The sequence below is a fragment of the Fistularia commersonii genome, chromosome 16, assembly GCF_037954325.1.
Source record: "Fistularia commersonii isolate RoL2024-O1a breed Wild chromosome 16, RoL_Fcom_v1.0, whole genome shotgun sequence".
Classification (NCBI taxonomy): Eukaryota; Metazoa; Chordata; class Actinopteri; order Syngnathiformes; family Fistulariidae; genus Fistularia; species Fistularia commersonii.
In genome coordinates, this window is record NC_141299.1 from 4,029,819 (window position 1) to 4,051,768 (window position 21,950).

The window sequence follows — 21,950 nt, forward strand, 5'->3', positions numbered from 1 at the left end:
CCGGCAGATAAAAAGCCAGCAAGACCTTTTTAAACAAAATAAAAAATAAAAAAAAATCTAAGTTTGTGTGGGGGAAAAAGCCTTATGCTGTTACATGAAATAGTAGACCGGGTGATATAATCAAAATTATTATTTAAAAATACACTTTAAGGGATGATCTTACCTGCGAATTCAACTTCAGGATCGCAGTCGTTTTGTCCCGTCGGGGCGGCACACAGTTCTTTCCAAGGTTTCTCTTACAGACACATCATCTTTCCAATTCTCACAAACATCTCCTTTTTATGAATCCAACAACGTCGGGTAGGTTTTTTTAGACTCGAAATTAGTTTTTGGAGCGGACTTGAACGCAGCAGTTCCTCTCCGTATCCTACTTCATCATATAAACCGACGACACACTGACACACACCGGAGAGTGGAATTAGCTAAGCTAACACCTAGCACCGTTCTCGGACAACGGGACATCAGCAATGCATTGCAATGGTGCCATCTGCTGTCATTCAACAAACAGTTACACCGAGTTTTAAGACGACAGAACTTAAAACACAAATGTTACATTTACACAGAATGTTCAAGACAGTGTAAACACCACTTTGTGCGCATTAAATTGGTATTCTGCGGACATTTCTTATTAACGGCTAAACTCATTGGCGTGTGTTTCTATGACAACGCGTAACGGATACACGTCACGACCAAACCGAACGAATTCGCGGAAGTGTTCGAGCTAAAACGTCAGCAGTTGGGGTTGATACTTTGAAATTACCGTCAAGTCGACTTTTCACTTTATTTTTTAAAAGAGCATGTCGACCGACTTGAAGTAAAACCAAAAAAAAAATCTACTCTTTGAATATGCTTGGAAATTGGGGTGCCTGGCTCGGAATAGGAAACAAAGATGAGCAAGTAAGTGAGTGTGAAGTTGAGTGCGATAAAGACACAAATCATGAAGAAGTAAACAAACCGAATGATGTTGCTAAAGACGATGATGGTGCTCAGACACACCAACTGCTTCAGAAAGCCAAGGGTTTCAGTGGTAAGTTTGATCAAATTGACCAAATTCAGATATGACACTGGTCGGAGAGGTAATATTTCTTCAAACTTCCCCCATAGGACTGGTTTATAATATAGCCAGTAACGCCTCAAAGAAGCTCTCAGAGTCGGTCGTTGGAACAGCACAAACAATAAAGCAGGGTGTGGAGGAGGGGAGGATCAATGGCATTATTGATCAGGTCAGTTGGTCTTCCTTTCTGACTCCATTTAAGTTAAACTTGCCTTCTTTGTATCACCAAAAAAGCCTTTTATTCCTGTTTTATCCCCACAGACCATCTTTGGTGATTTCCAGAAGGAGCAGGAAAAGTTTGTTCAGGAAAAAAAAGCAAAAGAGTTTGGTAAGTACCTTGTATGCCTACATCTAATTCCAAGCATTAATAATGTGATTATATCTCGATTCATTTAGGATTTGGAAAATGAAATGTCCGATTTATGTCTGTGAAGATTCTCGGTCATCAAGGTCATGATATAGGTCATGATATACCGGTATTTGGTTTGTGATCGGGGGTAACTCAGTGCATCTAGTGGCTCCAAAAGCATAAAGTACTAGTAACTATCAGATACACAAAACAAACACATTGATAAAGTGTTAATCTCCTTAAAACTTAAATTTTACCCGATTTTTTTTACATTTATTTTTGTTAATTCGTCATGATATATTTGGTTTGTGATAGGGGGTTACTCAGTGCGTTTAGTGGCTCCAAAAGCATAAAGTAGTCGTAACTATCAGATATACGAAACAAATACATTGATTAAGTGTTAATCCCCTTAAAACTAAAATTTTACTCAACTTTTTAAAATTTATTTTTGTTAATTCGATAACTTTTTATTTTTTAAAATGTTGAACAAAGCGCAAAAAAGATTGTCAACAGAAGTAATGCAACCTCGGGAGTTTTATTAAATTTTGATTTATGGCTGGATTGGTGACAGTAAAACTATGTGATGTAATGTTTTAAATAAAAAAGAAAACCATTGTAAAGTATCATTGATTGAATTTGACTGAATTGATTAAAAAAATGTTTCACTCATATCAATAGATTACCCAGCCTTAGGTTGAAAATCTATGGTTCTGTGTATTTAGAGTTAATCTTTATTTCAGATCAGATCCGATAATTTTTTATTGTCCCTGTTCAGAACCTGTTCTTGGATCATTAATTTTTTTCAGACACCCAACTTAGATACGTAAAATAAGTATTTGCTGAGCACGTCTGCAAATCTTTTAAATTTTTATTGGAGGCTTATAAATGTCTTTGTTTGCAGGCGTTGCTGAAGCTGCTGAGCCCCCATGGGTTGGTTTCAATGAGGAGGATGCCATACAGCAACAGATCTTAGCGCTCTCTGTTGTAATTACCATGATTTTCATTCCCTAACATTTCTAGTTTTAAAAGTTACATGACTCATTTTCAACCAAAGCACTTTAAATATTGGTTTGATCTGTTAACAGGACAAAAGAAACTTTTTGCGAGCCCCCCCCGCTGGGGTGCAGTTTCACTTTGACTTTCAGCAAATGTATCCAGTCGCCATGGTAATGTTAGAAGAAGATGAGTTTCTTCAGAGGATGCGCTTCCACTTGGTCCCCAAACAGTGAGAATTCTATAATACTGTGTGTCCTGCAAAGAGAAGACACGTGTATACACAAATGATTTTTAAGGTTGCCTGTGTCTAAGTGCTGTGATATGAACATCTGCTTTCCCCTTGACATTCTTGCCAGGGTGAAGGAAGAAGTGTTCTGGAAGAATTACTTCTACCGCGTGTCCTTGATAAAGCAGTCGGCCAGGCTCACAGCTCTTGTAGCACAACAGTCTGAGGAGCAGACAGATGTCAGGGACTTTGGGTCCAGCCCTGAGGATGTTCATGACACGGGTAAATGTTGCAAACTTTTAGAATTTTTCAACCACATTGTTTATGTCAGGGTTTAAAATGGCACAAAATCATTCATAATCAAATTCTGTTTACTAAACATTGAACCAGAAAACAACAAAAAGCATACCTTTTTTATTAAGTCTGTGGTTTGATATAATTTTAAGATGATTTAATTTATAGCGGTAGATACACCACCACAAAATTTATACTAGCATGCAGTATGCATTATCTTAGTTTTAGTGTTTTTTATGTTGGCGTATTGCTTTACTTTTTTGGGGCATATTAAACTGAATGCTTATTGCTTCAGACTGACCGAATACTGATATGATCTTGAAATATATTTTTACAAATCATTTCAAAATGAGCATGTGTTACCTGTTCATTTTCTTAACCCTCGTGCGATCTTAAGATTGTGTTTACTCCCCTTGTCCTACGGGTCAAAAATGACCCATAACACAATCTTTGTACCCTAGTGGTGTACAGCCCACATGGAAACATAAACAAAAAAGAAATATCACTTTTTCTAATTATGGGGTCTCTTTCGGAAAAGTCATAAAATTTCAAGTTGAAAAAAAAAAAGGTTAAGGTGTTTTTTCTACAGCTAAACATGGTAGTGGGTCACTTTTGACCCGCAAGACAACACAAGGGTTAAAACAGCTTTTATGTTTCTTGATTTTCTTTGATGTTAACTGTTTAACTATTAATTAGTGTGTCTTCTTCTTCTTCTTCTTCTTTTGGCTTTAATTAGTGTGTAAATAGGTGAAATTGAAATTGAATTTTCCAAAAATCCAAGATATTGATCTAAGTCTTGAGCCTCTAAAATTCTGTATCACAATGTGTAATCATTTAAGAACACATTTCAAAGTTAGACTAGGATTGATGTCTAGACCACATATTTTTTTCTTTTCTAAAGAGATAATGTCAAAATATTTCGCAGAGGGAATGAAACTGAGCACTCCATCTAACATCAGCAGACCAAATACAACTGAGGTAAGAGACCTGCTTCCTAATTTCATTTGATGATGCATGAAAGAAAATATTGAACAAATTATTTACATTTATGTTTTGTTCACAAAAAAAGGAAGAGATCTCTACCAGTCTGGAAGGGTCTGAATTTGTGAGTGATGCTTTTGACTCTTGCAAGATACACGCAGATGATCTTCGTAAAGAAATGGAACAACTGGTTCTGGACAAAAGGGAACGTCCATACACACATGAAGGTAGGCCTCCATCTTTTTGTTTAATCTGGATAATGATGAAATAAGTGCAGGAGGTTATCGCAGTATCTGTGCCTGATGGGCCGTTTCAGAGGTCACTGCCGACTGGGAGCGGGAGCTGCAGGAGGAACTGCAGGAGTACGATGTGCTAGCTGATAATGACGACAACGGCGAGAACTGGGACAAAGAGATTGAGGAGATGCTTAAGAAGGACGGTTAATGCACAAATGTCCTCTGTACTTAACTTCTGGAAGGACACATTAAAAGTCAGAAACATGCTTTTAGTGTTAAGCTGTATCTCCAAATTGCCGTAATGCTTCAGGACCCTTTGAGATCAAGAAATGCCAGTGAACACGATCATCAACATATAAGTGTTATTCAATAACCAGAAATGAAATGTTCCTTAGGAGGATGGAAACTATCAAACATATTCTCTGCAGATAAATCTACATAAACCTTGAAAACTGAGAACAAGAGAAAGAAGCAGGACATTATACTGTAAAGGACAAATGCTGTTTGAACAATTGTTGATGATAAATTGTATTTTCCTTCTTTGTGTGACCTACAAAACATGGTCAACTTATTTCTTTATTTTCTTCAGTCTGAGCCAACTTAAAAAAACATTTATATATTTATATGGCTTTTTAGGTCAATTACTGTCAATACTTGATTACATAGAACAAATATTAATGGATCAAGGTGTCTTTAGCTGTCTATTTTAGCAAAATGATCAAATGCATAATTTTGCCTTATTTACTTGTAGACACTCATGATATGTGAGAATTAATACTTTTTTTGTTTCAAAGCAAATATTGTTTTTTGTTTATGGAAGCTAAAATGTCAAATTATATTCATAAACTGGTTCAAAAATCCATTAACTTTTGTTTATTATGTGGCAATAGACAGGGGTGTATTGCGATATTGTATTAAATATTTATGGTGTTACATAAAATGTATTGGTTTGTGAAATCATTGAAAAACAATTCCAAAATCCATTTGAAAATATCATTAAAATGTACAGATACGTACAAACATGTATAGATGTTTTTTAAATTAGATAAGCAATATGCAAGAAATTACTAACTAAAATTTACAGTAAAATGCAAGAAAAGTGGTTTAAAAAATTACCTGGAAATTTGTAACCCTCAATATAGTACTTGAGAGTATACATTTTATATCTGGTAACAGCTACAAACACCACCTGTTAGTGAAAATAACCTTAATAACTCAGATCAAATCAGAATATACCTTGTATATACATTGCATAACCGCTAATAATTACTCGGGAAGTTTTAGACGTTATTCCAGGCGTATCAGTGATGTACTAAAGCAAACAATGTATTATTACAGTACAGACTATTTGCCTTGGGATAATCTTTATTGCTCAACATCACATTAAAACACATTTCTTGCTCTATATTTCACTACATCATCAGCCCTCCGAGAAAACTCAAGCCAGTTATTTGATAAATAGTTTCATTCCATTCATGCTGAAGTTACTGTGTATTCATGAGTGTAGAAGAGCATACAGTAAAACACATTCAGTATGAACCAAGAAAGTTATTCAAAGGAGGATAAAAATATATATTCAAAAATAATGCCACTTTTTTAAGAGTACATGTGCAAAGGAGCAATAGAATATAAATTTCATAAAGTAATGTAACCAGAGGATTTTACATGTTGTCATGCCGACATTAAGTGTTATCTCAAGAGGCTTAATTATCTGTGTTATTATTTTTCAACTTTAATAGCAGTACCATGCTGTACAGAGTAATGTATGGCCACCAGTAGCAAAATCAGTTGTTTTTTTGTGCCAAATTTAAGCACATCCTAATTACAGAAATTGTTAATTCAACAGTCCAAGCACTCGCGGTTCTGGTCAGATATGTGTTTATGGAAAAGGGAAATACTGTTCAACTAAAACTTCATGGGTATTATACTAATATTACCTATTACTACATAATACTGACTTGGACCAGAGCAGTGATATGTCTCCTTTTTATCCATATACAAAAAATAAAGAAAAAGTAATCTTTCTCTCAAGTGGTCACAGTTAAAGCTGCTGTAATTAAAAAAAAAAAAGAATAAATCAATTGAAATTCTTTGACAGTGGAGGATCTGGAAAATAAGATTGAAAAGATGGGTGGGATGTGATAAGCAGCACTGGTATGCATAAACCAGTGCAACTCTGTTGAGTTATCTGTATTTCTTCAGCTGCCATGCAAATATAGTTGTATTCAATATAATAATTATGGGCTACATTTTTTTAGTGTCAGTCACTCAAAGGCTCCTTTGTCACACCAATGGAGGAAAGTTTGAATCAATTTAATTTATTGTACCATAGGCCGTCATGTCTGTCTGATAGCGAGGAAATTGGGCCTCTTCCCAAAGTCATTGATCACAGTAAAAGGTAAATACCACTGCAGATAAATTATATAAATAGCAAGGAAATTGGGCCTTTTCCCTGAATCATTTATCACAATAAAGGTACATATCACTGCAGATAAATTATATAAATAGCAAGGAAATTGGGCCTTTTCCCAAAATTATTGATCACAATAAAGGTAAATATCACTGCCGATAAATTATATAAATAGCTATTCAATTCAGTTCTTGCCTGTAATACATTAAAAAAACAAATGTATTATCCAACTACATTAGAGCTGCACACATCTGTATAATGGTGCAGTAACAGTCATATTTTACTAAATGAACTATACATCAGGGATTAGGGTTCCACAGCAATCAAGACTATGAAAAACCTGATTTGTCTTTTCATATTGAGAGCTCTTATAATAAAAAAATATGTTTTCAGTTTTCAGTTCATTGACAGTGTTTGGTGGTAGAGGTAATACAGCAGATTCAGATTTTTGACAATCACAATACAATAACCACAGGCAAAATGGAACTTACAGTAACTCTTTGGTTCCCTTAATGTAATACTTCCCTCTTTTTTTATACATGTTACAGTAGTCCAGTTGAATTCAACAGTTATCGCATTAGCTTTGGTGAAACTGAATCAAGGGCAGCACCTTCATGTGGACTGTAGCGCTTAGGGCATCAACTTGAACACAACAATAGAAATAAATATGCTGTATATTCAGTTTGAAACAGGTAGTCTTCACACTAAGTGCATAAATAACACAGTGCGACATCTTCCCATTATAATAAAGGCATGTTGTGGAAAGTTGTGTGTGTTTGTGTGTGTGTGTGAATCAGCTACAAACAGCAAGGAAATTGGCAAATTAAAGTGTGTATGTGGTGTGTGGACCACGACGAGGAACATTTTATGTCAGTCCAATCTCCTCCAGGATACTGCACGAGGTCTCTGTGTCCTGTGAAGGAGATGAACCACAGGACGTGTCAAATACTCAAACGCCGTGACAAAACTACTCACATCATCAATAAGCCAAACACATTAAATCCTCCTGTCGGATGCAAATATTACAGTTAACATTCCAAATTTTAAAAATGAGCCATTGTTTGTTGTTAAAGCTCTCAACCCTGTAGCGAAACAGATAAAGACCAAAAATCCAAAAGCACAATACAATGTGAAACCATTAATCCAACTCAATCAACTCCACCAACTCCACGTAACCAGACTGGGTAATAGAGACTTAAACTTAACCCTGTAAACTTCTGTTTCTATTATTTAACTTGAAAAATGACTTAAATAGATAAACTCAATCTGTTATTTTAAAAATGCTTCTTATATTTACATAAAACTAAAAAAATACACTAAAGAGGGCGCGAAAGCATGTTGTAGCCTATATTAGTTATCGTTCATCAGGAGTTTTAAGCTGGTTTATTGATGCAGGTTTATTCAAAGGAAGAACATTTGGGCTGTCCACTTGTGGCAAAAAGGAGGATAACTTACTTTTGCATCCTAAAACATGGTTTTGCAGAGAGAAAGAACATTAAGACATAAATCATACATCATGCTGAAATAAAACATTCACTTTCACGGCAAACTCATCAGAACACGATAATACCGATGGTGTAGCACTCATGAAAACTTTTCAGTCCCAGAAAATATAATGCTGAATCCCTGATCTCACTTCCATAAAAGCAAGATGATACCTGAGTAAGCCAACCTTTTTGTTATGAAAGACAGACACTGGTGTCCTTAATAATCATAAACACTTTATTAACCTTTTGAACACATTGAAAAAATTACCTCAATTGAGCATTCAGTTCATCTTTTTTCTGATTGATTGGTGAAAGAAGGATTGTATAAATATTTTAGTTGCTTATTCAGTCAGTGCATATGGAAGATAAATAATTTAGAAATGATTAGAGGTCTATAAAAATATTAATTATGTTGATACAAAAGCCCTTATTTAATTGGAGCAAAGAGGAAACATTTCTTTAGCATAAATATTTAATGAAGATCATGAAAGAACATGTATAACATGACTGTGTCATTTAATAAGCTATTCACACAAGTTGGGATCATACTCTGGAACAGAAAACTGTTAGATATCCCATTGCTAGAAGTAACCTGATCATATTGCAGTATTTTTTTTTAACCGTCACTTAATGTAGGCCCAAAGGATGTGTGGTGCATTTGTATACAACCAAAGCGATAGGGGGTGCACTTTTCCCACATACTGAGAGTGACAGATGCGGAAAAGAGTGATGCAAAAGTGGTTTCAACATTATTTAGACTATTTTATCTTTACCTGTCTCATCATAGAAAAAACAGAAAAATGTGATGCCACGCAGCTTGTCTTACAACAGGAACATAAATTTCAGTGGGTTAAAGTAAATGAAGCAAATTACTTGGTGAAATTGTCACATTGTACCAATGGGCTCTAGTTTCATTCTTGAACAAATGAATTCAATGCCAAAATAACAAAATTATTTTGCATTATTTCTTCCATAATACCATCATAGTTTTGCTTCCCCTTTGCATTGTAGAATGTCTTCTAGAAATCAGAGAAGACAAAAAGATGACCAGGTGGCAATTTTGCTAGAGCATAAGTTTAAAAAGACAAGGAACTTCAATTGACATTTTTGCTAAATTGTTATATAACTGACAAGTTCAAGTCAGCACCATATTCTAAAATATATCTAAAATACGTCTGAAAACCTTAATCGTACAACAGTCAGGATGGCTACCTTTCCACAAGTAGTTTTTCATCAGTTTTAACAAGTTTCAAAATATTCAGTTTGGTTGTTTGGGGAAGCTGCAATGCTCCAGGGAGACTCCAACAGCATCTTGTGGAATATGCATATTTCACTTCACCTTCTATAAGTATGGAGGTAAGGTATATAGTGTCTATATTTTCATTAATGGGTGACCTGTTTCCCTAAGAACGGCATAAGTCATAAACTATATGGCCAAAAGTATCTTTACAAACATTTGTGAAAGAATGGGTCGCTCTCAGGATGTCAGTGAATTCCGGCATGGAACTGTGATAGGATGCACCTGTGCAACAAATACAGTTGTGAAATTTCCTCGCTCCTAAATATTCCACAGTAAACTGTCGGCTGTATCATAACAGCCGTGTTTGGAAATGACAGCCACTCAGCCACAAAGTGATAGGCCATGTAAACTGACGGAGTGGGGTCGGAGGATGCTGAGGCCCATAGTGCAAAGAGATCACCCACTTTCTGCAGACAATCACTACAGACCTCCAAACATCACGTGGCCTTCAGATTAGCTCAAGAACAGTGCGCAGAGAGCTTCATAGAATGGGTTTCCATGGCCGAGCAGCTGCATCAAAGCCACACATCACCAAGTGCAATGCAAAGCGTCGGATGCAGTATTGTAAAGCACGCCGCCACTGGACTCTAGAGCAGTGGAGACACGTTTTCGAGAGTGATGACTCGTGCTTCTCCATCTGGCAATCTGATGAACTAGTCTAGGTTTGGCAGTTGCAAGGAGAACGGTACTTGTCTGGCTTGCATTGTGCCAAGTGTGAAGTTTGATGGAGGGGGCATTATGAGTTATTTTTCAGGAGCTGGGATTGGCCCTTTAGTTCCAGTGAAAGGAACTCTGAAAGCTTCAGCGTACCAAGACATTTTGGAAAATTAGATGCTCCCAACTTTGTGGGAATAGTTTGGAGCTGGCCCCTTCCTTTTCCATCATGACTGTGCACAAGTGCACAAAGTAAGGTCCCATGATGACATGGATGATGGAGTCTGATGTGGATGAACTTGACTGGCCTGCACAGAGTCGTGACCTCAACCTGATAGAACACCTTTTGGATGAATTAGAGAGCCAGGCCTTCTCGTCCAACATCAGTGTGTTACCTCACAAAGGCGCTACAGGAAGAATGGTCAACAATTCCCATAAACACACTCCTGAGCCTTGTGGACAGCCTACCCAGAGGGTGGACCAACGTCATACTGCACCCTGTGTATTAGGAATGGGATGTCACTTAAGTTCATATGTGAGTCAAGGCAGGTGAGCGAATACTTTTGGCCATGTAGTGTATATTTGCCATGAGTCATTTTGATATTGATTAATGAACTCAGCCTACATTTGGCCAGTTAAATTGGTATCAAGCTGTGTCTTTGCTGGCAATTCAACAAACCAATGATGCATTTTATGTACAAAGTAGGAGTAGATACAATATGGCTATCAAGGACCTGTACCGGCCACTAAAATCACACCGGTATATCTTTTGGGCTCCAGTTAACATGCAACGCTTCATTTAATATTTTGACAATGTTCATTGATGGCTGTCATGTATGAATCAACCTGCCAGCTGAGAATAGTGCCATGAACTCCGAACAGTGGCAATGACAACCATGAGAGGATAGAGGAAAAAGTGGCAGACACGGGGGAGCTCAGCATGCATGGTGGATAGCAGCAGCAGTAGGAGCAGCAGCAGCAGCAGCAGCGGTGGCAGCCATTCAATACACAGGCACATTAAAGTACTCATGACGGGGCTGAGGGAGAGAAATGCACACAGCTTAGAAAATACACCTCTTATGCGACAACCACATTACTTGATCATCTCTAGAGGACATACAGGAGTGCAGGAGACAGAGGGGTGTGCTAAAGGCATTGCTCAATGAAAAAGACAATTAAAAAAGAACAAATTTTGATACAGTATTTAACTTTCAGGGTTAAAAAAAAAAGCTTTCATGACAAGCGTTCCCAAATACCATCAAATTCTTATGTCTGCTGTTAAAGACAATAAAACAAGTTATTAGTCTATCACTAAGACATGAGAGCTGGCTTGGCTCTAAAATTTGCTTGTTGTCCACTGTTTTGTGATTTAAATAATAAAACATAAACAAAATGTGATGTGTAGATTAGACACATTTGGTAAACACCTTTCAAAGGTATCCCATAATTATGAATACATCCCAAACTATTTTTTTCTCTCTGATTTTTTTTTGGTATTTATTTTCTATCCCATTATTGCTGCAAAGTAATATGTATTAACCAATCACTTTTTTAAAGATACTGTCCATCTGTGTACTTTCTCATTGAAGCAAATATCTAATATGTCAGTCAAATAGTAGCAATCTAATGCTACTGGCATCCTATTGGCATGAAAACAAGATCAAGATGGTCTGAAAAATAAAAATAAGTGAGTGAGATTTGGACAGTAAGGTAAGCCTCCTGTCTTCTTTCAGCCATTCAGTTGTGGTTATACAGCCAGTGCATCTGAAATAGCTGCATGATGCTTTCATGTCAATATGGACCAAAATCTTTAGGGAATATTGCCAATACCTTGTCAAATCTTTGTCAGTCCAGATGGAAGAATGCGTCAAAAACTAGCCCAAACAAGGAGTACCTTATAAAGGTTCTGGAGAAATATTTTGTCTCTCTTGAGGAATGTGTTATGCAGGACAATGGTTATTACAATTAATTAGGTTGCATCTACTTGCATGAGGATCAAAATAAAGCACTTTCAGTGATTTCTCCAGAAAGTGTGGTTTAAAGACACATTGTCACGTAAAGTTCAAATGTTGGGGTTTTAAGTGACTTACATTATTAATTCCTGATTAATTCTGTCTTTGCATATTGCTCTTCTACCAACGTTTGCAAAGTGCAAACTCATTTAAAATCTCATTTCACTCATCTCAGAATCATAGTATTTTCATCTGATATATGAGTTTCATTGTACTGTATATCATTATTACTTTCAATCCAATTTCATTTGTCCAAAATTATTTGAGAGATTCGGCTCTACTGATAGTGGCACGGTAATATTTTGAGAACCACTGTGCTGATCACCTGCTACTGTTGGCATCAGAATGGTCCTGATATTCTAATCTCAGGAGGACAAATCCTATATATTCAATTTTGAAGATAACTATTCTTGGAAAATTCAAGGTTTCCTATATTCAATCAAAACCACAGATTATAGATGTGTTCAGGTTAGCTCGACTCATACAACAATAAACGGCTTCTGTCACATGTCAGATAAGAACATAGTCACATACTTTCAATAAGACTAAAAGGGTGATTATGAAAATACAATTAGAAACCAACATTGAAGACTAAATCTACTTTTTCATAACTGTATCCAACTGTACACAAATAGCTACACTGTGGCCTTTCAAAAAAGTAGAAACTATATCATAACAGTTCGGATGAATGTTTGGAGTTGAGGAACGAAGACAGGGTGATGAAGACAGACACTGTTTTCAATAAAAATATGGCTAATGATGGTGGACATTATACTGGGAACTGTAATGTGCTGAGCTAGAACTGAGCGATAGACACACAGACAACAATGAAGACTGAGACAAGTTCTAATGAGAGGGCTCTAGTTGTACAGATAACTAAAATCCACAGACACACAGTATTCACCTCAGTGAGCCTAATTCTGGAAAAGACCAGAGGACTCTGAGGCCAAATTAGGGACCATCATACCTGTGAGTCAAACATTTTATAGACAAAAGTAAAAGGAGAGAAGCACTGCTCTTCAGCTCATATTTAGTCAACACCAATATTTTCTGCTCAGGGACAAGAAGACTGTCTACAATAACACTTCCTTATTCAGGGGAGCTTTGCTGTTTAATCCATCCTGGATGTCTCAATGCTGAGTTGAGCTGAGCTAGAAGCCTTCTGTGGCATCATTATTCCAAAAGCAGATCTGCTCACTGGCACCAAAGTAATGACCATCTCTTGAGACATGTTTCATTAAAGGCTTATCTCCAAAAAAAATACCAAATCTGCTGTGGTGTGTTTTCTATGTAATTACCACATTATGACATAATTGTTGCTTTGAAACTAAGGCATTGACTCAAGATCACCTCAGCTCAACTCTGCATTTATAAACCACCTTGGAGCGGTGCTTCTAATCAGTGAGATAAGAGGGTATGAATCATCTTACGTTGGGGTCATGAAATGAGTGTATCTAGACTTTCAGCTTAAAAGAATTATTGGACCTTAATAAGCAATGATGATACATTTTCATTAAAATAATAAGAAATAATTAAAAGGTGTAGGGTTAGAAAAAAGAGCAATCAATTAAACTTGATGATCTAGGAAAAAAAAATACCATCAGTAAAACTGAACAGTTCAGTTTAATATTTCAGCAGACCTATACTGCAGCAGCAGGCTGACACTGATGAGGTTGGATTTGAGATTTCATCATTCACTGCAGACAATTATGTTGAAATTATCTTGTCTATGGCACACGCACTTGATAAATCGGGACAATTTGTTGGATCTTCAGGTTAGTAAAACATTATTGTCTTTTCCACCCTCCAGAAAAATAGAAATTAGGGCCTGTAAAGTATTCATGTTTTCATCTATCAGATGAAAATCTTATACACCACTTGTTGAAGATGATGTACCTTAACATTGAACCCCCATTATTCTTAATTCATTCAACAACATTGATATGCCATCAGCTAATCGCATCTTTTATAAAAAGTAGTTTTTATGAATTATGCATGACTCTAGAAATTACTACTTTGCTGGTCCTGACATGAAAAAATAAATTTAACCATGTAACAATGTGAGAGCATATCAAATCAAATGGCAGAATTTACAAGGACAATTAATCTTATCAGGTATTTGGCCCGCTGTATTTTAATGGCCTCAATATTTACTTTTTCAATTATCTATCATTAACTTTTTGCAAAGATCCTGGGAACAAATAATAACAGGAAGAATCTGGTAAAAACATAGATGTTTGTCAAGAAATTTATCAATTAGGAGCCTATAACCAAATTCACTCTAAGAGATAACGTAGCTTTCACTATGGTTCTAGGTTTCATTTCTTTTGAGGTGTCACAAGGTATTGAGTGTCATGTTCCTCACATTTAAGTACATTAACATAGAATCAAAATTCATTATAGTGTGTTACAATTGGATTTTTATATTAAGATAAAATGAGATAAGCAGTGAGATCATTTACATATCTCTGAGTGAAAAACAATATCTTCAAATACACACACCTCTTTCTCAAAACCAATCCATACCATGCTACCATGTTTTGAATTTTGAAATAATTTAAATCTTCTCATTCATTGAGTCAGTCATTTACAAAAAAGTTATGTATGATATTCAATATAATTCTATAGAATACCCAGGCTGTCTTTCAATGCAGAATACACAACTGTGCTATCTGATATTTTTGGAAATCACTTGGCTTTAGTAAAAGGAAGAAACATGCACATGTGACCCTTTAAAATTTCATGACCTGAGCAACAACAAACATAGTCGAGGCAGACACATTCAGGAGGGTAACAGAATACTGAAACAGCAAATATTTTGTAATATGTGCTTCCATGAGATGTGTAAAGAATATAACAAAATATTTTTTTACATTATGGTATAATATAGAACATAACTTGTGGAAAATTCCTACTATAGCATCCAAAATTATGTCCAACGTGAAATAAGTTGTACAAGTTAATAAATGTGTTACTGTTCCACTTTCTGTCAATAAAAAGCTTAATCATTAATCTAAGCATTTCGGTTTAATGTTGTTAGTAAAAAAAAAATTCGGGCAGCAAAGCTCATTCACTTCAAGTTCCAATTCCAACTTGATTACTCTAAACAGTCCACAAATTTCTTTCATGGAATATATACCTTATCATTGATTTAGATTCGTGTCAAAACGATCCAGGATCATCAGCCCCAATCAAATAATAATAAGTTGGATAATGCCACCTGTAAGTGAAACTGAGTGTATTCAGACATGGCTTAAACATTCACGTTTGAGTTCATGTCTGTTATGACTTGCACAAAGTCAGTTGTTTTTTTTTTTCCACTCAGCAGTATAAGACAGTCAGAAGTACATGCAAGTTCACAGCACACAGTACTGGAAATCCATGCAGACTGGCTGACTATACCAGTCTAGTAGTTACCAAAAGGGATGGAGGCCCTTTACAAGATCTCCTCATTGGGCAAACTTCCCCAGTCTTCACTCTGGCTCTATAAATATAAAATTGAGCCAGTCAGAGACCCAGTTTTTCTCACTGCATTGGGATTCAATTGACAAATGTAAGGTTTGGATCCAATTTCTTCCAAAGAACACAACAATTACTCACTTCATTAACATCAAAGTGAAAGGCCTATATTTGTTTGCAAAAAGGTAACTGCTGAAAAGATTTTTAGGATTTTGCTTCGATCCCTGGCTCGTCAAAGTGTTGTTGAGCAAGACACTGAATCCCTGGCGCTGGTCGACGGCAGCCTACTGCTCATGGTTCATCCATGATGGGTTAATTGCAGAGAATGAATTTCCCCAAGGGGATTAATATATTATTATTTTGCGAATTAATTGACAAAGCTGTTTTATGTCGGTTGTTTAATTACAGTTCAGTAGATCATGTTACCTTCCCCCCCTGGCTACTAATGGATTTGCAGCAGTGGCCTGATTTTTCTTCCAAGAACTCATTAGCAGTAAACTTTTGGCTTGCCAATATTTTGCGAACAAATGCAGCAAACTCCCTTCCCTGCTGACACAGATAGGTAACTTCCAGAGTCTGTTCAGAATGAAGTTTACTTTTATTCTTTCCTTACATTCAGTTTAACACTTCATTCTGAATTCATCATTCTGAAATACAATTTCACAGGGTGTTTTTCATTGTTCATTTGCCCCCATTTCCTTCACAGTCTTACTTAAAGGATCCACCCTTTCATTTCTCTGTTGCTGCCAAGGAAGAAATTGTTATTCCTTTTTCATTTTGTGAGTTGTTTCATTGTTTGTGCTTCCTAAACACTAATGCTTTTGTAGCTATTCTTCCCATGCAAGGGGACCATAAGACTTTGAGGGGTCTTCACATTGTGGACAATAAGGCTTTGTTTTTGTGCTGCAACCTGATCTCTGAACAATTCAGTTGACAGATAACGCCAAAAAGACTGAGAAAAAGGTGCAAATTCTTAACCAGAAAGCAACACTCTTCTATGCAACCTTTTCAGTGAGCTTATAATGCATTATAGAATGCAACTTTTTATTTTTAGTACCAAATATTTCATGCCAAGACACTAGTTTATGTGTATAAAAACATCACAAAAATGCCCCTGTCTATGATTTGTTTTAACCACTTACAATATTGCTGTTGCTGTTGTTTTGAGGGGGTGAATCTTCTATCCGTCTACTTCTAAAGGCTACTGATCTAACGCTAAAGGATGGGTGTAGGATTTTACAAACAGTACCTGCAAACAGGCGTGTCTGAGAGTCTATATTCTGGAAATCACAGTAATAAAAAATAAACAGGCAAAGAGATAATCAATCAGCCACTTAAGATTAAGGTAAAGGTTTAAGGCAGAAGGTAGAAGGTAAAAGGATTAAGGTAAAACAATGATGCACATTGGAGACTGGAAAGCAATGTGAGGCCGATGACCGGACGATCAGAAATAAAAAAAAATGTTAGCAATTTAAAGCTGAAATCAAAAGGTACATACATGCAGCACAGAAAATTACCATTTTACAAAGAAATCGTCTGATATTTATTACTGATAATGTTAATCGATATTATCAGTCTATGAGGAATTATAATCCTCAACTGAATTCCCTTACATTTAGGAAGCGGGTGTGCAAATACCTACTTACTCACTGAAAATTACATATAGTTATATATAGACATTTTTTTAAGCATGTGCAAGCAAATTTTTCAATGACAAACTATTAGGTCCTTTGTTAACCTGATTATCTTTATAAGGAATAAATTGTAAATAGGTTCACCCTTCTGCTGTGACGTACTCTAAAAGACATAGAGTCTATTTCTGAGAGAATTTGGGGTTCCTTGAATAATTACAGGGTTCACATGACCAAATGATATTCGGGTTTCAGTAACAAATGGAATTTGCCTACTTGTGCCCAAACATTGACAATAGGTTTAAGATATCATGTAGATTAAAAAGAAATGTAATGATTATTTTTCACAGCTTATCTATTGTGGAGGTACAAAGCTATCTTATCTCTTTTGCTTTTCTTTTTTTCAAGGTAAATGAAATCAGTTACTTTCTTTCATAATAAAAGGCCAGTGCAATAAATGACCAAAACATTTTCAATATCAAAAAAAAGATCTTACATTTTAAATCAAATTAAATAAATCCACTAGACTGTTTTGGGGTGCATGATCTTAAATGTTTGAGAACCCCTAAATAAAATGACTGAGGAGAATTATTCCAAAGCACATGGCAAAAAGACAGAAATGTTTGGTCAAAGGTCATTTATATCATATTAGATTCTGTTTTGACCTAATATATTGCGATAACAAGCACAGAAATTCCTCAATAAACTAAACCAGTCACTTTGATTCAAGAGTCAGAGGTGCAGCGGAATATTGAAGCTATAAAGAAAATACTGTCATTGACTTGATGCCTTTGCTGGCTAACTCACCTCCTGCAGCAGATCAGCCTGCTCAATAGCCTTCAACACATTCTTTTTGGATGTTTCCTGGGCTTCCCCACCCAGCAAGAATTCATCCAGAATAAAGTAGGCCTTCTCAAAGTTGAATATAATGTCCAATTCGCAAACCTAGTGAGAAAAAACATAACAGGGCTTATCATGATTAGAACATTGTGTCAACAAGTAGCAAAGATCACAAATAACTCCAAACGCACACTGCCAAAATATTTATCCAGCAGCTCCACATATCTGTGGATTATTTCCAATGTGATGAGTTCATTGTCCTGGTCTTCGATGGCACAGCAGAAGTACAGACTGGCATATCTGTAACAGAACAGTAGGTTACATAACTGAAAATTGCAAGATCGATTTGTCAAATGAACAAATAGCTGACTTAACACAATGCTCATTCTAAGAGAAGATCTCCAAGTCATATAAAACCTCAGTGTAAAACGCAGAGATAACACTTCTTTGTTATTGGGGACAGTTGTTTCTTGTGGAAAGAGTATTCATTTAAAAAACAGAAGCCGGATGGAGAAGGCTGTATAAGTTAAGCCTCATTCTCCAAGGGTTTTTTTTTTTTTATCCTTGTTAATCCCCCAGGTGCTCTTTAAGCATGTGATGATTGGCTGGAAAAGAAGGCGGTCAGTTGATCCCACCAGTTGGGTAGGAAGGCACAATGTACTAAGCTACTAAGCTGCTGATTTTAAAACGCAATCCTGAAATACCAGAACAGGTCTTATACTTGATAGGATTCCAATGCAGTGGCAATTCGTTCTAAAATATATAGAATTGCCACTGCATTGGCATTGGCTTGTTTAATTCTGAAAATATTCTCTCCACCCTATCCAAGCCTGATGGTATTGCAAGTGAATTCCATGCTCAGGAAACAAAAGATTTCAATTTAGTTGATCAGCTCTCTGCAGAAAAAAGGACAGAAAGAGCAAACCTGTCTTCTTCAATATGATTCTTGATGTAATGCTTTTATAGTATACAACAACAACAACCTTTATGGACTACACAACCTGAGAAGGGTCCTGTATTTCAGGTTTGCAAGCCAACAAGCACTGACCACTAAGTGATTTATCAGGGTTTGCATGAACTCTTTGTTTTTAACTCAGTGCTAAATTACTTTAGTTTTTTTTGACATGATAAATGGACTAAACATGGGCTTTAGCACATACTTGCAAATCATTAAAACTGTGCAATTCTTTTTTCAAATTTCTCTATAGGCAATACCTATACCTATGCCTTCCTAAATTCTGGATGACTCAATAAATGAGTTCATAAAAACACAAAATAATTACTATTCCTGAAACATTTCACAGTCCTTGCTGGAGGTAGCCCTGCCCTTTGGCGCAAATTAATATGTCAGTTTGCGGTTGTTAAGAGAATTGTGAATAACGACAGGACCTGATACGGCAAATTTCTTTTTATTTGTCATCTGTGAGCTAAGACCTGATCTCTTGGCCCACTGATATTACTAAATCTTTCAAATCCCTTCTGTACCTATATCTATGGATGATGGGTAAATGATGTGTGAGGAGTCTGACTCTTAAAACCTGTGGATATTACAGAGTTTATTAGAGTGCAACTATATTATCAAAATTGAATGATTCATGGTAACCAAAAAATACAGATAAAAGAGGCGATCAAATTAATCAGAAAACAGTTAATTCTGTTAAGACAGTCAGTTAAGGCAATTTCTGAAGACATACTGTGAGGATCAAGATTCAATTTTGTTGAACAAAAAAAAAAAACAACGAGCAGCGTTGGTTGGTTGTCAGTGTAACCCATCCATATATGTTTCAGCCATCTGCGCTACATAACAGGATTACGCAGAAGCCCTCATATATGAAAATGGTGAATTTCAACTTGTCGCTGAACGGTGTGTGACAAAATGTTTTGCTGCTATTAGCCCAGGGAGGAATATTGGACTAATGGTCTTTCTTTTTCACGGTATAAAAATCCTATGATTAGGTCACACAAGCTAATGTGGAGGATGTGGCATCTTCTCCATTTGTTGCAATGAGTCATTATTACATTAGTTCATCATTCACTGTGCAAAAGAGCACCCAACACTTGTCTGAGACTTCTTTTATTTTTCTCAACCACACAACTCGAAATATACAACTGACGTAAGTCAGAACAAAAGTCCAACTTCCTTCACCTGTTGAATTAGCTCCATGTATCTTATGAATGGTTGAGCTGTGTATATTTAACAACATTTTTTTACACAGACATATAAAAACTACATGTGAGGCAGTTCTGCCAAGATTATACACACAGCGGCTCAGGGGGTGAACAAATGCATGCATTAGACAGCCAACTGGTCATAACTGAATGAAACATCGCCATTGTCTCTAGAAGATGTGGAAAAAGAGACAACATGAATGAGCGAAGACAGATGAGGGAACAACACAAAGGGTCTTGGGTTGAACTTGTATCGGAGCTTTCAATGGGTTTTTGTGATCTTTAAGTTGACATAGATGGTCAAATTCTTTTTCCTTAATGAATGCAACAGAGTTGCAACACTCTTGTCTGCTCACAAGATTAGGAAACTTGGATTACCATATTCTTTTGATGGAGAAATATTCACTAATGACAACATTGGAAAATTACTGGAGCTTAGATTTCCAATTCTAATACACACGGAAAAATCACCACATACCTTTTATACACAATCTTGAGATCTCTCCACTCAAGAAAGCTGCACATTTTTGGTTTTCGTGCCAGGACTGTCTGCACCAATTCTCTGGTGATTTTCTTTTTCTCTTTATCAGACAATGGCATATACCATTTTTGAAGCCTCAGCTTGCCTTGTCTACTGAACAGAAGCATAAACTGCATCTGAAATGAAGATACAGGTGACACAAACATTGTTATAAGAGCCAATACCACGTTTAGAGTATTACAGATACAATGATTAAGAGTCATAGCGACGGAAGTCAGAAAAACGGATTAATATTAAACAAGCACAAAACGAGACAAACTGCACAGTGTTTTAAGACAGCCCCCAGCAGGACTCAAATACAAATTACAACTAAGTTTCTTGCGTACGTCTACCATGTGTTTGGGAAAACAGCGCACCATTTCGTTTCAGAAGTAGATTCCAGCGGAATAATTCACGGGCAGCGGCTGTGTTCTTCTCGTTCGAAGAAATACAACGAAACGCCATTTATTAAAAGTCTATTCAAAAGCCGTATAACAATATTTATGGCAAGTGTTTGGACTGGAATCCTTAACAACACAGCTGAACGGAAGTAGCACAGGCACCGTTATTCAGCGGTTATTAAACGCCTATTTTGAACCTAATATTTGAGAGCCGACAGTTATCTAAACTTAACACAAAAATATAATTGAACCGTAAAATGTTAAAAACTGCATAATGTCTTTAAATACTTACCGTGAAATATTTACACTGTTCTCCCTTATCGAAGAAATAAGCCACTCAATTCCACAGTGAAACGCAGCAGTTGTCAGTAAATTTCTGATTGGCCAACGAACAGCTGATCTCACTACTCATTGGCTAATATTCATCCAAATAGTCCCCGCCTTTTCCACCCTTAGAATGTGTCCAGTTTGTGTGATTGGCTTTCGCATACGTCAATCAGGCTAGAAGGACCCAAAAGCTTCCGCCCATTTACTCTTTTGATAAGATGAAATGTTCAAAATCCAGAGCTCAAGAGTGCTTAATAATAGAGATGATAAAGTAATTTAAAATTGTACATTTATCATGGTCAGATTAAGATATTGACCTCTACTTTATGCAAATTCCCAGGGGGACTTGAAAAAAGTTATTATTTTGTCAAGGTATGACAGCATTGCATTATGTCAGAGATTGTATTTTGATTTATATTTTGATCCTCAGACTCCCACGTGAGGTCTATTAGGCGGTGCTGGCGAGGAGGATCCGCTTGGTTTTTGAACCTCGGATCCAGGAGGAGCAGTGTGGTTTTCGCCCTGGTCGTGGAACAGTGGATCAGCTCTATACCCTCAGCAGGGTCCTCGAGGGGGCATGGCAGTTTGCACAACCAGTCTACAT

At 36.4% G+C, this 21,950-nt stretch overlaps 3 protein-coding genes across 12 annotated transcripts in view; 1 reads left to right on the top strand and 2 right to left on the bottom strand.

The window, feature by feature from the left end:
- The window catches only part of shroom2a (shroom family member 2a), a 35,219-nt gene extending 34,825 nt beyond the window's left edge, over positions 1–394 (bottom strand). For all 3 annotated transcript variants that reach the window (XM_086161768.1, XM_086161767.1, XM_086161766.1), the window contains exon 1: positions 164–394. The gene's annotated coding sequence lies outside the window, so the exon portion shown is untranslated. The remainder of the gene's footprint in view (positions 1–163) is intronic.
- Positions 395–718: 324 nt separating this feature from the next.
- Positions 719–5,076, top strand: LOC147225591 (synapse-associated protein 1-like). 2 transcript variants are annotated; one of them, XM_086161661.1, is made up of 9 exons: positions 719–1,027; positions 1,105–1,223; positions 1,316–1,382; positions 2,305–2,387; positions 2,489–2,628; positions 2,756–2,907; positions 3,845–3,897; positions 3,989–4,127; positions 4,217–5,076. In XM_086161661.1, exons 1-9 carry the CDS (start codon positions 847–849, stop codon positions 4,342–4,344), a joined length of 1,062 nt encoding a protein of 353 aa, XP_086017787.1. In that variant the 5' UTR covers positions 719–846; the 3' UTR covers positions 4,345–5,076. The 2 variants fall into 2 exon arrangements, with proteins under 2 accessions (XP_086017787.1, XP_086017788.1); XM_086161662.1 differs by having other exon boundaries at positions 4,052–4,127.
- Positions 5,077–5,486: 410 nt separating this feature from the next.
- Positions 5,487–21,398, bottom strand: LOC147225592 (AP-1 complex subunit sigma-2). Of its 7 annotated transcripts, XM_086161663.1 has the most exons (7): positions 21,312–21,398; positions 20,577–20,755; positions 18,121–18,229; positions 17,897–18,034; positions 16,708–16,738; positions 12,904–12,966; positions 8,250–11,024 (listed from the first exon to the last, which is right to left on the bottom strand). In XM_086161663.1, the coding sequence occupies exons 2-6, from the start codon at positions 20,753–20,755 to the stop codon at positions 12,914–12,916; spliced, it is 510 nt and encodes a 169-aa protein (XP_086017789.1). In that variant the 5' UTR covers positions 21,312–21,398; the 3' UTR covers positions 8,250–11,024; positions 12,904–12,913. The 7 variants fall into 7 exon arrangements, with proteins under 7 accessions (XP_086017790.1, XP_086017793.1, XP_086017789.1 ...); XM_086161664.1 differs by lacking the exons at positions 8,250–11,024; positions 12,904–12,966; positions 16,708–16,738 and adding exons at positions 5,487–7,459; positions 15,417–15,483; XM_086161666.1 differs by lacking the exons at positions 12,904–12,966; positions 16,708–16,738 and adding an exon at positions 15,417–15,483 and having other exon boundaries at positions 8,250–9,555.
- Between the last annotated feature and the right edge of the window lie 552 nt (positions 21,399–21,950).

Bases quoted from the DNA above. Each gene is read 5' to 3' on its own strand.
- LOC147225591 (XM_086161661.1), top strand. From the start codon at position 847: ATGCTTGGAAATTGGGGTGCCTGGCTCGGAATAGGAAACAAAGATGAG. The intron at 1,383-2,304 runs GTAAGTACCTTG...CTTTGTTTGCAG, and splicing joins AAAAAAAGCAAAAGAGTTTG to GCGTTGCTGAAGCTGCTGAG. The intron at 3,898-3,988 runs GTAAGAGACCTG...TCACAAAAAAAG, and splicing joins GCAGACCAAATACAACTGAG to GAAGAGATCTCTACCAGTCT.
- LOC147225592 (XM_086161663.1), bottom strand. From the start codon at position 20,755: ATGCAGTTTATGCTTCTGTTCAGTAGACAAGGCAAGCTGAGGCTTCAA. The intron at 16,739-17,896 runs GTGAGTTAGCCA...TGTGATTTCCAG, and splicing joins AGGCTGATCTGCTGCAGGAG to AATATAGACTCTCAGACACG. The intron at 12,967-16,707 runs GTACTGTTTGTA...TTTGACTCACAG, and splicing joins TCAGACACGCCTGTTTGCAG to GTATGATGGTCCCTAATTTG.